The sequence below is a fragment of the Octopus sinensis genome, unplaced genomic scaffold (genome assembly GCF_006345805.1).
Source record: "Octopus sinensis unplaced genomic scaffold, ASM634580v1 Contig11718, whole genome shotgun sequence".
NCBI lineage: Eukaryota > Metazoa > Mollusca > Cephalopoda > Octopoda > Octopodidae > Octopus > Octopus sinensis.
This window is the reverse complement of record NW_021832432.1, coordinates 266,001-282,616: the sequence shown is the minus strand read 5'-3', so window position 1 is coordinate 282,616 and position 16,616 is coordinate 266,001. Positions and strand designations below refer to the sequence as shown.

At 34.6% G+C, this 16,616-nt stretch overlaps 1 protein-coding gene across 5 annotated transcripts in view; it reads right to left on the bottom strand.

The window, feature by feature from the left end:
• Window positions 1-16,616, bottom strand: part of LOC115229080 (tyrosine-protein kinase Fer-like) — a 192,173-nt gene that overhangs the window by 73,263 nt on the left and 102,294 nt on the right. For all 5 annotated transcript variants that reach the window (XM_029799500.2, XM_029799503.2, XM_029799502.2 and 2 more), the window contains exon 2: window positions 4,098-4,308. In XM_029799500.2, coding sequence (XP_029655360.1) covers window positions 4,098-4,304 — 207 coding nt within the window. In that variant the 5' untranslated portion in view covers window positions 4,305-4,308. The remainder of the gene's footprint in view (window positions 1-4,097; window positions 4,309-16,616) is intronic.

Sequence of the window (16,616 nt, the reverse complement as noted above, 5' to 3'; positions counted from 1 at the left end):
CCAATTTACAGGGAAAAAATCAGATTTAGGATTAAATCCAATTTTATAGTAAAAAAATAGTGGTTTTGTCTCTAATAATATTTTATATATATATATATATATATGTATATATATACTCTTTACTTTCTCTTTTACTTGTTTCAGTCATTTGACCTGCGGGCATGCTGGAGCACCGCCTTTAGTCAAGCAACTCGACCCCGGGACTTATTCTTTTTGTAAGCCCAGTACTTATTCTATCGGCCTCTTTTTGCCGAACTGCTAAGTGACGGGGACGTAAACACACCAGCATCGGTTGTCAAGCAATGCTAGGGGAACAAACAGACACACAAACACACACACATACATATATATATATATATATAATATATATATATATATATATATATATATATATATAGAGAGAGAGAGAGAGAGAGAGAGAGAGAGATATGGGGTGAGTAAGTTGAGGGGTGTGTGGCAAGCAGCAAGATAGCAATGATACAGTTTGGCAAGTGGGGAGACAAGAGACAGAGAGAGATGACAAGATGGAATTGGGCTGCAGGAACAAGGGGGAAGGGGGGAGATAAGCATAGTTTACAATGAGATGTAGTTTGGTTCTTGGGGTGTGGGAAGGGTAAATTAATGTGAGATGTGGACGGAAAGCTTTAACGAATTATCAGCTTCAATTTCTAATGCAAGGCTAACAATTTCAGGGGTGCGGTAATTTATTACATTGACCCCAGTATTCAACTGGTATTTATTACACTGACCCCAGTATTCAACTGGTATTTATTTCATTGACCTCCAAAGGATGAAAGGCAAAGTCAACCTTGGCGGAATGTGAACCCAGAAGTTAAAAATGTACAAAATGTTGCTACGTATTTGCTTGGCATGCTAATGACTGTCAGCTCGCCACCTTAGCATTAATGAATTATTAATTACAGACTGTTCAAATGAACTAGAAAAGAGGGGGACATTGAAAACTAGGCTAACCTTCATATATGATTCTAGTATAAGACACATAAATCTCATATACAATGTACTACACTAGTACACTGCACAAAGTCAAGTTCAAAATAAGGGCTTCCTGTTTATCAGTCCAGGGAAGTTGCACTCCAAGATGTCAAGCAATGAAATCTGAGTATGAAAATGCATTTGGATTAATCAGCATCAGCTTGCTTCAGCATGTAAGCTGTATTCCTAACAACCAGCGAGTGAATCTAGGTTATGGCTTGGACTTAATTTAGTAAGCTTACTGCCATTCTACAACATTTGCCAATTACAACTGAAATGTATTCAGGTAGTTTTTTCCGGCTAGTGAAACATAAGACTGTATTAATAGTTAAAATCGTATTGTTACATTGTTTTGTTTTTTAAGCATTTCAACATCATATTACTAACTGTAACATTTGTGCTTCAAATTTTAATAACTTCACAAAAGAGAATATAGTATAAAATTACCTTCTGTACTTCGTAAACACACAGTTAAAAAAAAAAAGAAAAAGAGAAAAACAAATAACTGCCTCAATTGTAAATCAGCTGGGTGGTCAATTCACAACATCAGTGAATACTTTATTTAATTTTTTATTTATATCAGAGGCAACAAATTCTTATCCAAGCAAGTGGCTGACTGCAATTATAATGCATTGAAAAAGCCCCAAAAGGCCAAAATGAATCTGGTGTTCCTGCTGGGGTTAATTTTCATTCCCCTTCAATATTTTTTGTTTTCAACACAGTATGTCCATAAGAGAAGTTATCTCAGGACAAATACTGCAGCAACTGGCCTGTCAACAGCATTAAGTACGACACATAAATGGCAATGTTATCATTATCTGCAATGCATCATTATCAAGCTGTACTTTTGTTTATCTAATTCAATGAAAAACTTTAAAAATAATTCTTGTATAATTAAAATTACAAACTTCAAACAAAACTTGAGTTTAAAGCTTATGAACATTTTTACCCTTTAGCATTCAGATTACTCTGACAAATGTAATGCTTATGTATTCACATGTGTTTTGAACTAATCAGGCATTATCTCACATATTTGAGATTTGGTGATGGGATTGTTTACTTTTAGAATGACATTGTAGGATAAGTGTGAGAGGTCAAATTGAGCTGGTCTGAACATAAAACAAGGTAGAACAAGTGCCTGATTTGGCCAGTTTAAACACTAAAGTGTTAAATGTTTTTTTTTTATATCTAATAACCCAAGTGAATTGTTTAAAATATATACATAAAAACATAACTATTTCTATGAGCCTCTCATCATCCAACTGCTTAAAGTTATACACAAATGTTCATTTCTTATCATGGTACAATATGAGAAAGATTTGTAAAGAAGGCATATTAACCACATTATATGAGTGTTACTTTTTTTCACAATCCAGGAGAAATCAAAGAGCAAAGTTTGTCCCTGGGATTTGAAATCAGAAACTATATACTTGAAGTAATAATTCATTCCTGAGTTCTACCATTTCTACCATACCTCTGTCACTTTAATTTTCTTTTAGTTTTATAGAGGTTTCAGGCAGAGGACTGCAGCCATGTTGGAATATCACATTCAAGAGTTTTTTAGTCAATCACATTGAATCCCAGTATATAGTCTGCCACTTATTTTATTGATCCTTGCTCATTGAATGGTTAAGTAACCAATTAGCAAGAAAGGTTGCAACTTGATTTTCTATTTTACATAGGTATAGACAAACAGAGACATAGATATATATATACTCACACACAAACATGCACACATACACACACACATATGCATGCATGTGCGCACACACACACATGCGCAAACAAGCCTTCACATTTTCTGTCAACCAAATTTCATTGATAAGGTGTTGGTCATCCTGAGGCTCCAGTAAAAAACTCATACCTAAGGAGCCATGAAGTAGGATCCAAGCCCCAAAAACATGTAGCTGCAAAGTAAGCCTATTAATTACACAGCTATACATGGTGCCACTTAAAAAGCATCCAGTCCACACTTGTAAAGTGGTTGGCCTTTGGAAGGGCACCCAACTGTAAAAACCTTGCCAAAACTGACCTTGCTTGTGTGAGTGCCACGTAAAAAGCACTCAGCTCACTCTGCAGAGTGGTTGGTGTTGGGAAGGGCATCCAGCCATAAAAAAAAAACATATCAAAACAGACACAGAAGCATGGCGCAGGCTCCTGCCTGGCCAGCTCCTGTCAAACTGTCCAACCCATGCCAGCATGGAAGGAGGATGTTAAACGATGATTATGACAATGACATGAACCTAATATTTATATATTTTAGCAAGGCATAAAGCAAGATTGTTTTAAGGGAAAGAGTGTACTCAGTTGAATCACTCTCAAATCACCTCTGTCTCATCCCAAATATTATCGGTTTGTATTATATAATGAAGGTGCATGGCTTAGTGGTTAGGCTCTTGCACTCATGATTCTTAGATCATAGGTTCAATTCCCAGACTAGGTAGCACTTTGAGTTCTTGAATGAAACACTTCGTTTCACATTGCACCAGTTCCCCCCTTTTGATCAAGGGGAAATGTTGGCCTGCTTGCTTAGGATAAACTGATGCAAAAGTGCATTGTGACTAGCGATGTATAACATCTGATAGTCTGGTCATTCATGTGATCACATGACTATTTAATTACTAATTTGGCCCTTACTACAGTAGAGAACTTATGTGTGAAGGTGGGTGTGTAGCATAGTGGCTAGGGTATTTGGCTCATGATTGCAAGGTCATGAGTTCAATTACCAGCAACGCATTCTGTCCTTGAGCAAGACACTTTACTTCATGTTGCTCCAGTCCACACAGATGGCAAAAATGAATTGTACCTGTATTCCAAAGGGCCAGCCTTGTCACACTCTGTATCATGCTGAATCTTCCTGAGAACTACAATAAGAGTACATGTGTCTGTGGAGTGCTCAGCCACTTGCATGTTAATTTCACAAGCAGGCTGTTCCATTAATCAGGTTATCTGGAACACTGGTCATTACAACTGACAGAGTTCCAGTTAATAGAAAACTTATATAAATGTCTTTAAAAAATGTCATTCTATTTTTATGTTTTAAATAGAAAAAGTTAATCATAAAAACAAAGGTTTAAGATATTTTAAAAGAATTAGTTACTTACTCGATATATTGATGTTTGAAATTCCACTGTTCCAATTTTCTGAGCAGCTTGTAGAAAGTTAGAGAGCATATCTACATATTTCCGGTCACCTTCAACTCGAATGGCCATACACTTTTTCATGGTCTCCATAAGGCTAAGTTCTTCATCCAAGAGGCGAATGAGGGCCTCATGTGATGACCTCCCTTGGAGGTCATTTGCAATACCCATTTTCCTATAATAGAATAATAAAGTAAATTAGCATTTGAAATAAATTATTAAATTATGCTAATATATAAAAATCAATATTTACTTTACATTTTTAAAAATAAATATCACCAAAGTCTGAAAGCATGAAATAAATATTAACAAAATCATAAAGCACACATAAAGGTTATTACGTATTTTTGGTTTTACGGCCATAACACAGACAAGATAAATAAGACTGTATTTTCATAGACTATTAATATCATCTTTGGAAATGAAAAACATTTGATATTTACATTTAAGCTTTGAGCAGTTTGATAACTAATCATTATCATGTGCTTTATTACTAGTTGTATACATAGTCCCAGACTGGATTTAAACTTGGAACCTTTATTTGCAAACCAAAGATAATCATACTCTTCTCCAGTAGGTCACAGGAGTATGTATATGTGGGAAAGTACGGTATTGCATTTTATAAATAAATCTTTATATTTGAATCCAGTCTGTGAATATATCACTGCGAGGAACAAAACGCTTGATTACAATAAGTAATCCAAAAGATCAAAGTATAATGTAGATGTAAAAATTTTAAAAAATATTATACATTTTATCAATAAATTTGAGTTTAATACTTTTAAAAAAAAATCATACAATCTTATTTTTAAAAAATCATTTCAATGACTTACACACACACACACACATTTACACATATGTACATATATAAATATATATATATTTACATATATTTACACACACAAACCCAAAACTCTCAAGACTTTATGTTGCTAACAGGCAATTAATTTTAGATAAATCAGGACTTATGCATGAATATTTCATTAGCTCTCTCTTGTGATAGTTTTATATTTTTGTGTACTTTATTTCATGGCTTAGTGGTTAGAGCATCGAACTTACGACTGTGATGTTGTGAGTTCGAATCCCAAATTCACTTCAAAAATAACAAACTGAAACAGTAGTAAATGTTTTTTAACTACAATTAATCTATGACCTTTTAATACCAATGATCAACTTCTAATTGTTAATTGTTGCTCCATTTCTTTTCTTATCTGAGTATGTTAAACTACGGTTTACCATTTAAATTACTAACTACTGTTAACCTGTCATTACAAGGCCTATACATAGTGAGGTAATACACCAGTAGTGACTACGGATACATTTATCCCCTAGATGGTTGCATAATCTCTAACTCAAAATTTATCTACACACACACACACATATACTCGCCATGATAGATCGCTAGCCAATAAACCTTTCTTCTATTTTCCCTTTCTGCTTATTTCTGTGTTCCTTTCTATCGAAGAGCGTAGGCTCAAAATGTAAAAGACTTTCTAACTTCCCGAGCGTTAAACTAATATATCTGTTTGTTGTTTACACACCCATCTTCATCTTTTGTTTTTTTCTATATATTTATATATATATATATATTATATATATATATATATATATATATATATATATATATATATAAAATATTATATCGCCATCATCATCATTTAATGTCTGTTTTCTATGGTTCAATGGGAGCTGCTAATGCTGGGAAATGCTCTATGCTCTATTGTCAGTTCTGGCTTGGTTTCTGCAGTTGGATATCCTTCCTAACGTTGACCACTTTATAGAATGAACTGGGTGCTTTTGTGTGTGGCACCAGCACCAGTACCTTTTACAAGACACCAACACAAGTGCTTTATATGTGGTTCCAGCACCAGTATCACTTCTGCTGTGGTAGACAGGTCTTCTTGAGTACAGCAATGTGCCAGATAACTCAGTCTTTTGTCATCTCCTTCGTAAGGCTCAATGTCTTGAAATTGACCTTCAATACTTTGTCCCATGTCCTCCTGGGTCTTCCTCTTCCACAAGTTCCATCCACTTTAAGTGATAGGCACTTGTATAATGCAACTGTCTATATTCATACATGTCACATGATCTAACCAGTGCAGTCTTCTCTCTTGCACACTGCAACTAATTCCTCTTATGCTTTACTTCTCTCTCAATACACTAGTGCTCTGTTGCACATGTATACTTACACTGCACATGAAGCAGAATATACTAGCTTCATTCCTCTTTAGTTTTGTATATCTTCTGCATTTAAGGCCCATGTCTCACTACCATGTAGTATCGTTGTTTGTACACATGCATCATACAATCTTCCTTTCACTTGGAGAGAGAGAGAGAGAGAGAGAGATCTTTGGATGCCAACAGAGGAAGTACAGGCTCTCTGAATTTTCTCTATCCTATTCTTATTCTAGCAATTACACTTCCACACAGCTAATTAGGTCTCCTAGGTAGCAGAAATTATCCACTACCTCTAAAGAGCCTCTACAGCATTAGAGAAAATCAATTTCCCAGGTGTCTGTAGCTTTTATGGCTCCTGTGTATCTTCCACATACAAAAACTTACACACACACACACACACACACACACACATATATACATGTGCTTGTGTTTGTCCCCTACAACTGCTTGATAACCGATGTTGGTTTGTTACATCCCCATAATTTAGTGGTTCAGAAAGAAGAAACCAAAATAAGTACCAAGCTTAAAAAAATTAACTGCTCAATTTAGTTGACTAAACCCTTCAAGGCAATGCCCCAGCTTGGCTGCATTCCAATGACTAGAACAAGTAAAAAATAAAAGATAAAAGAACATATTAAAACAGACAATTTTGTATCCAAAACCTAAAGCCAGTGTCTGGCAGGTTGGAATCAAAAGCAGTTAATTAATTCTCTATGATATTTTTGAGCTGTGCACTGGTTTTAACTAGGGAGTGATACAACACAAGCAAATGCTTAGAATGCCAATTGTTACTCTCTCCACTTGAGTTCTCCTTTCAATTGATAGTTTCTCCACATTCCACTGATAAAATTCTACATTTAAAAATGAAATCGCCATACTATTAACACGTCTGTTTCTCACTGCTTTTCTCATTATTTAAGTGCTGGGCAAATTAAAATAACAATTACAAATCAGCAAACCCAGCTATCTAACCCGTGCTACTTATCTATATACCATCCTTTAAAAAACAAAAACAATAAATATGCAAAAAAAAAAAAAAACAAAGTTATTAATTTGATGCTGGTCATGAAATATTAACAAGTGAGCCGACATATTTTTCTGTAATTATAAACAGAAATGTGGAAAAAATGAAAATAAAAAATAAAAGTAAATAAACATTACCATAATACCAAATAATTCAAACTCTCATTGAGACCCCCCATTAATACAAATAATGATTGTTACATTCCGTTCTTTTTTTCAAAGTCAAAAATTATTCACTTATGGACATCAGCAAATCGTTTACAATATACAAACCATATATCATACATATGAGTGCTCACACATGTGAAATTCTGCACTCACCACAGTCATGTTCACAAGCTGGTACTCAGTCAGTTACGACAATGTGGGTTCCAGATGATCTGATCAACAGAACATTCCTCCCATGAAATTAACATGCAAGTGCCTGACCCCTCACTCCACAGATATGCATACACTTAACACAGTTTTCAGGAAGATACAGCATGACACAGACTTCCATATTTCTGAGGTTGGTAAGATAATGTACAAGAGTTTGATATCATTGTCTATAAAAATTGCACCAAGGATGAGGTTTTGTGCCAATGTAAGAAATCAAATATTTATTCACTGAACCACCCCTATCTCTACCAGTCTTTCAAGAACTAAAAGACCGTTAGGAAATATAAAGAAATTAATATTTTATATAATGTCATTAATTTTATAAAAAAGAGAGATGAGATTGAGACACCTCTAATATATACAGTTGTTATATATTTATTTGGTTTGATTGTTGAGTTAAATAGAAAATGAAAGCTCAAAAAGTGTGCTATTGTGAATTTTAAAACTGGAAACTTTACACACTGTATTTCTAGACAAATATCTATTGTTTAAAACAAACCCAAATGTTTGTATAGTGCATGTTTTTATGGGTTTTTTTCTCTTAAAGTGTGACACTTGTAGAACATCTTAATTGGTGTTTGATTGTAACAAATTGTATTAGTGTTGGGAAATGAGATAACGATATATTTAGAATATAAAGCAGACGTTTCATGAATGCATTTTCAATACAGCTGTCTTTTCAATGTCTCTCTCTCTCACACACACACACACACACACACATCCATTTAGTGTTGACTGTAAAAAGAAAGAATACTTGACACTATAGTAGAGATTAACAATATTTTTATTTTGGGGACAGTGGGGGTGGGTAGATTCATTAGCATGCTTATTGTATTTCAAGGTAATACAATAAGTACCAGCTGAGTACTGGAGTCAATGTAATTGATAACCCCTCCCCCAACATTTCTGGCCTTATGCTAAAATTTGAAATCAATATCTTTATTTTGATTGAATCAGTCTATATATGTATATATTCCATCAATTCTTCAGTCATGACTTGCCTGAAGACTCTGTGTAACCAAAGGCGAAACTCAGAGTTGCAAGAGACTAAATCAACCAAAATAATTTGTGGTTGTGTGGTAGGAAGCTTGCTTCCCAACCACATGGTTCCGGGTTCAGTCCCACTGCATAGCACCTTGGACAAGTATCTTCTACTATAGCCTTGGGCCAACCAATGCCTTGTGAGTGGATTTGTAGATGGAAACTAGAAGAAGCCCATTGTATATATATGTGCATATATTTCTGTGTGTGCATGCGTATGTGTGTGTGTGTGTGTGTGTGTGTGTGTGTGTGTGTGTTGTGTGTGTGTGTGTGTGTGTTGTGTGTGTGTGTGTGGTGTGTGTGTGTGTCTGTGTTTGACCCCTGCCATTGCTTGACAACCGATGCTGGTGTGTTTATGTCTCTGTAACTTAGCGGTTCGGCAAAAGTGAATGAGAGAATAAGTACTAGGCTAACAAAGAATAAGTCCAGAGGTTGATTTCTTCAACTAACACACTTTAAGGTGGTGCTCCAGCATGGCCACAGTCAAATGACCAAAACAAAAGAATAAAAGTAAAAGAATATATATATATATTATATATATATATATATACATACATACATACACACACCCATATATATATGTATATATATATTCCAGAGTTCTTCATGTGTGTAATGTTTATGCAGATGATTCTGACAATTTTTAAAGATATCTAATGTAAAAGTGGTAAGTTCCAAAAGCCATAGCATAAATATTACATAAGCAATTTATGTCATATTAACACAGAGTTTCTGAGAATCTTATCAGAATATCTAATGTAAAAGTAGATTATTCCAAGGCTAGATCATAAAAATTACAGTAACAATTTTTTTTTCAGTAAATCTCATTTAACTACCCATCTTAAGATGGTAGTTAAAGATTTATTTCATTTTAACTATGTCTAAAATGTTCAACACATTTAAACTAAAATTAAGATAAATTTATTCTGTAAGTTAAAAGGAAGAAATTTCTTTCTCTCTCTCTCTCTTTTTATTTATTTTTTTTCATCTTCTTTTCATACACCACTGGCAAAAGTTCATAAAACTGAAGTTTAGTTCTGTTCTAAAAATCATTAGGTGAATGAGAAATAAATCTCACTCTCTGTTACTTGGCAGAAGAGTGGTAAAACACACACCAATATATTTTCCACTTTGAAGAAAACAGAAATATAAAAAATTAAATATTGTTGTCATTGATAAGCACAAAGTGTATTTGTGCAGTGGAGAAGCTTATTTCTCAACCGTGGTTTTGTGAGTGATTTAGTAGATGGAAAAATGAAGGAAGCGTGATAGGTGTTTCTAAGCCATTTAAAAACACACAAAAACCGTTAGATGCACTTCAACATTTAAATTTAATTTGCCAAAATATTTTCGTTGCTTTGAGACCGCAACCTGATCACTGATAAAATGTAGCACGGAATTTTGTCAGTGATCAGGTTGCAGTCTTAAAATGACAAAAATATTTTGACAAATTATATTTAAACGTTGAAGTGAATCTAACAGTTTTTGTGTGTTTTTAAATGGCTTACAAACACCTTCCACACTGCAACTGTTTTTGTTTCAACACACGATCTCAGATCAGGTCACTTGCCATGCAAGTACATCTCCGTAATATATACTCTTTACTCTTTTACTTGTTTCAGTTATTTGACTGTGTCCACGCTGGAGCACCACCTTTAGTCGAGCAAATCGACTCCAGGACTTATTCTTTGGAAGCCTAGTACTTATTCTATCCATTTAATCCATTTGTCTTATATAATAGTGCATCAAAGTATCTCTCTCTCACTATATTATATATATATATATCTATAATATATATATATTACATAATATATACACACATATATACATACATTATACATATATATATATATATATATACATATACACATACATAAATATATATACACATACATACATATATATTTACATACATATACATACATACACACACATATACATATACACCTATATATAACGGGAAGGTTACGAAAATAAACAAAACACGAAGGCAGGTGGAGTACAAACAAACAATTGTATTAGTATGGCGCTCAGGAATAGAAATAAAACAAGTCTTTACGTTTCGAGCGTATGCTCTTCGACAGAAAGATACACAGAAAAGAAACAAGGAGAGAAAAAAATGCGTGTAGGAGCTAAAATATATATATATCACGTGATCACATGACCGACTAGACCATCAGATGTTGTTACACATCGCTGGTCACAATGCGTTAGCATTGTTTTAGCCTTCGAATGACGCCACCCCGCTGGCTAAGCGAGCAGGCCAAAAATGTATATATATATATAAAAATATATACACACCACACACACACACACACACACCCATATATGCATATATATATATGTGTGTGTGTGTGTATATGGATATGTATATATATATATAAATATATATATATTATTTAGATTATTTAATTGAATGCCACACATCCATTTCCAAGTAAGTTTATACGTACATACAAACATACATAGAAACAACAAACAACAGCCACCATAAGTTTAAATGAAGCTTGCTTGCATTAGCATATTAGATCTATGCAGTAGCTTCTAAGCTGTGTTGTGTTTGAAGCTTATTAATCTCAAATATAAGTTCTGAGTCTAGCTGCTTTCTACATCTTTGATTATATGACTCTCAATCACCAGCTTAGGAACTTTTTTTTTTTCTTTCATATTTTATAAAGCATGGTTGTGTAGTTAAGATTTGCTTTGCGATCACGTGATTATGGGTTCAGTCCCACTTTGCAGCACCATGGGTAAGTGTTTCTACTATAGTCCCATGTCAATCAAAACTTTTTGAGTGAATAGTAAATGGAAACTATGTGAAAATCCATCATGTGAGTGTGTGTGTGAGTATAGATACATACATGTAGTGTGTTTTTGTGTCTGTGTTTTGTCTGCCACCACCACCAATTGACAACCAGCATCAGTCTGTTTATGTGTTTGCACATCTATGTACATATAATATACATATATACGACGGGCTTCTTTCAGTTTCCGTCTACCAAATCCACTCACAAGGTGCCACACAGTAGGAATGAACCTGGAACCATGTGGTTGGGAAGCAAGCTACTTACCACACAGCCACTCCTGCATCTATTTAATGGTAAAATCACACACACACATATATTATATATAAATCCATAAATGTCTAATATATAAGATATATACATAGTCCAGGAATCAAACTCATTACCTCATGATTGTGAGCCCGATGCTGTAATCAGTGAGTCATGTGCCTTCACATACCTCTGTTAACCTCTCCAAAAGGAGATTGAAAAAATTGGGGCTGTGTGGTCAAGAAAGAATTGGTATACATAGTGTTAAGGCCCTCGCTTTCCGAAATCCGTCGAAACTACAACTGATTATATATGCACTTTAGATTAGTTGGTAGTGCACCTGAGCACTGTACACAATGTTTATTATTATTATTATTATATATATTGGCAAGAAACCATAAACAAGTGCTTTTGAACAAAAATACCTAGAGGTATTTGTTCTGCTTGAAGTTGAAACAGATGATGCTGCCTTGTCACTTTTGCCATCAAAAACTGCAGTGAACCAGTGATTGGCCTGTTGGAACCTATAACTAACAATGCTATTGTTCATGAATGTGATTAAAAAAAAAAAGAGAGAAAAAATATTTAAATATCCAAACCATCCCCTTTCCTCTCCTAAGCTTATTACACATTCAATAGATCATATTCTCCCGTTACATGGAATGCTTGGCTTTCATTGTCCAAGGCTCATTGTTATGTAATATTAAAGTTCAGACTGATGGATCATATAATCTAACTTTATACATAAACACACACACTCACATACACACTCTTTCTGTCTCTCTTTTTTTCCTTCTCCTTCACTTTCGCCCTAGATCAATAGAGACGGAAAGCTCCTACATCTTTTTTTTCAGCCACCACAGCTAATACTTTACCTACACTTCTAAGCTCTAGTTACTTAGGGAAAAGGAACTTATTTATTAGCTCCACTGACCCATTGCAACATTTAATAACCTTCTTGCTGTTTACATCCAGTTTCACCGAAGCATTTCATGCACTCGCAATATTGATTATTTGTGCACATAGCTGGAATTCCACTATATCTCTTTGTTCACATGCTGACTGCATTACTTGCAGAATATTGATTTCTCAACACTTGTCACAAGCCAGAAATTTATAGCAGATAGGTATAGCCGGTTGAATGTACCTCAGTATATTACTGCTATTTATGTTGTCAGAGTGGTAAATGTGAGGTTAATCCAAATAAGACTTTGAACTCAGAAAATAAACTTTAGGCAGACTGTATTCCATCAGTTTTTGTTTAACCAGAAACACAAGCCATCCATCATCAATCACCATCATTTGTGCTTGCATGTATCAAATGGAAATGGCTGAAGTAAATTTCTATGGGCAGATGCCCTTCTTGTGACCAACTCTCACCTGTTTCCAAATAGTACTTTACCCATAATTAGATATGCTTTCGTGGAGATTGGAAATTAGCAGCACTGCTTGTTCGATGGTAATGCTTGATTAAAATATTGTGTGGCACTTGCTCAAGGTGCTGTGCAGTGGGACTGACTCTAAACCCATTTGGCTTGGGAGTCAACTTCTTAAACTGACAGCCATACCTGAGGCATCTGAACAAAAATAGCTCTTGTGGTATTTACTTTGTCCAAGTTACTAATCACTCCTTGCCACTCTCACAGTCGGGAGGGGCTATCTGGAAACCATCAGCTAAGGATGTTATTGTTCACTGATTTGATATAAAATTAATTTTTTAAAAAATAGATGTAACAACGTAATTAGCAACATTCTATTGGATTCCCATTGGACTTCAAATTTTTAAACATAACACACATTTCAAATTTCTCAAGCAAATCATTACCTAATAATGCAACACTGGATAAAATCTTAATCCCTTGATATAATTTGCAAATTCGAATAAGGAATGGTAGAATACTCTCTTTGTAATATTATTCTGTCTGAAATACATTAGCCTTTTATTTTTCATTTTTGCTCTTTATCTCTACATCTTTATTTTCTTGATTACACAATTCAGAATTCAAAATGTGCAATTACACTTTTAAATTATGGTTTTCTACAATTTTTTCATTGGTTTCAGTCATTGGATAGCTGCCATGCAGGGGTACTGCCATGAATGATATCTAAAAAATCTTTCTAAGTCATTTATATTGACTTCAGTACTCTGATATTATTTTATCTTTTCTTCCGTAAGAAATGAAAGTAAGACATTGTTTCAAGTTTTTAGTTGGACATGAATACTACAAAGTATTTCTTGTGTGACATACCAGTTTTGTCTATACCAAATTGATATACACATATATAAATAGACACATACATACATACAATGGGCCCTTGTATAATTTCTCTCAACCAAATTTTATGTATAAAGGCATTTGTCAGCCAGAGGCCATCATAGAGGGTACTTGCTTATGGTGTGGAGCCATGGACCAAAGCTGGAACCACATGACTGTGTATTAATCTTAAGCATATACCTGGCTGATTAACCTGATAGATAGATAAGTGAAGTGTAGGGGGAGGGCTGGATGTTTGGTTAGTTGGATGACCCAATGTATGGATGGATGGATTGATGGCTGGATAAATATGACCACTAAATACTAAAATAATGGTTTCTGATTTAGGCACAAGGCCAATGATTTTGAGGGGAAGTGGGTAGTCGATACGACTGACTCCAACATTTAAATGGAACTTTACTTTTATCAACTTCAGAAAGATGAAAGAAAAGATTGATCAAAGAAGAACTGGAATTCAGAACATAAGGAACCAGAATCCAAGTACTAAAATAATACAGAACGTCTTAATAGGATTCTTGTATACAGCTTTATACAATACATGACTTGTTTAAATGACAGTATCCTAGGTTTATAAATAATGTGGGAGATGTGAAACAGATATAATAGTAAAGCACTGTATAAGCAGCAGACTGAATAAAATCCTCTCTTATTTATGCAGGTGCAGTCAAGCCAGAAGACTCTACATGGTCATTAGACTTACTAGAAATAGCAGCCAAATCTCCCTCAAATTACATGTTAGCATCTAAGAAAAATAATTAATATATTCCCTAATGTACTAAATACACTTCTGGAGTGGTGGTGATGAATCACATCTGGAATATCTTTGGGTTGCTGTGAGGGGGGGGGGGCACATAACAATTTAAGTGCTGTATCAAGATTTTCAAACCCCTATGGGGGTTTAAAATCTAGAAATGATCAAGCAGATAATTTTTGCAAAAAATATATATAAATAAATTTATTAATGAATAATAATCAATAAGGATAACACATTTTTATCTAAAATTCAATAACTCATAAAACAGCATGTTTCCACAATTGTAGTGCAATATTGAAATACTAAAAAAAGAATGTTTTTCTTAAATGAATGTTTTTTTCTCCTTTAATTACATCTTTCAGCTGCACCCTAATTTAGAATCTTTCCACACCTGTATCTATTTTATCTCACAGTTTAACTACCTTAATTAAATTAGCCTTTAACTAACTCACCATGATTTCTCATACTTTTACATTATAGCTTTAGCTACTCAAGCACACACATACATGTATAATATATATGGAGAGAGAGAGAGAGAGAGAGGAGAAGAGAGAGAAGAGAGAGAAGAGAGAGAGAGGAGAGATAGAGAGAGAGAGAGAAGAGAGAGAGAGAGAGAGAGAAGAGAGAGAGATAGAGAGAGGAGAGAGAAGAGAGAGAGAGGAGAGAGAGAGAGAGAGGTCCTGATATGGCTGTGAGGTTAGAAGTTCAATTTGCAACATGTGATTTGGAGTTCAAATAACCACTGCATGGCACCTGGGCTAGTGACTTCTTTATGATAATAACAATGAACTTATTGTATTTGACATCAGTTGGCCCAGTGTCACATGGTGGCACTGAACCCAAAACCACATGTTTGTGAAGTAAAGTTTTTAACCAAAGAATTATGTATGAGCCTGCCTGCCTACCTACAGACAGACAGACATATATCACTGTGATTATAATTGTCTTTAAGTCCATTTTCCCATATTGCATGGGTCAGACAGAGTTTATTGAGGCAAATGTTCTACAAATGAATGCGCTTCCCATTACTAATCCTGACCTGTTTCAAAGCAATGTAATATTTTCCCATGGCCAGACATGATTTTGCAGATTTTTGGGAATGAATGACATTCATTTACAACAATCACATGATGTGAAATCAAGGAGACACAAACATACAGAAACTCACACACACATACAAATATCTCATCATCATCATCATCATCATCATCATTTAATGTCCCTTCTCCATGGGTTGGACAGTTTGACAGGAGCTGCCCAGGTTCCATTTTGCCTGTTTTGGTACAATTTCTGTCTTTTAAATCCAATAACAAGGTGCCACACAGTAGGACTGAACCTCAAAACATGTGGTTCGAAATAAGTAGTAGGGTAAATTCATACAACTAAAATTCAAAGTAGTGCTCTAGCATGGTCACAGTCTAATGAATGAAACGCATAAAAGGTAGAAGTTATATATAGCCTTGAGTCAACTATCCCTTGTGAGTGAATCCATGTGATGGAAACTGTGTGGAAGCACACCATATACCTGTGTGTGTTTGTCAGAGCACAACTGCTTCACAACCAGTGTTGGTTTCTTTATGTCCTTGTGATATAGGGGTTTGTGGAAAGAGACCAATAGAATAAATACTAAAAAAAAAAAAGGTACTGGAATCAATTTGTTTGACTAAACCCATTCAAGGTGGCACCCCAGTACAGCCACAGTCCAATGATTGAAACAAGTAAAAGTTAAGACATAAAAGATGTACACACACATACACAGGGCTGGTTGTAAGCCAATCAG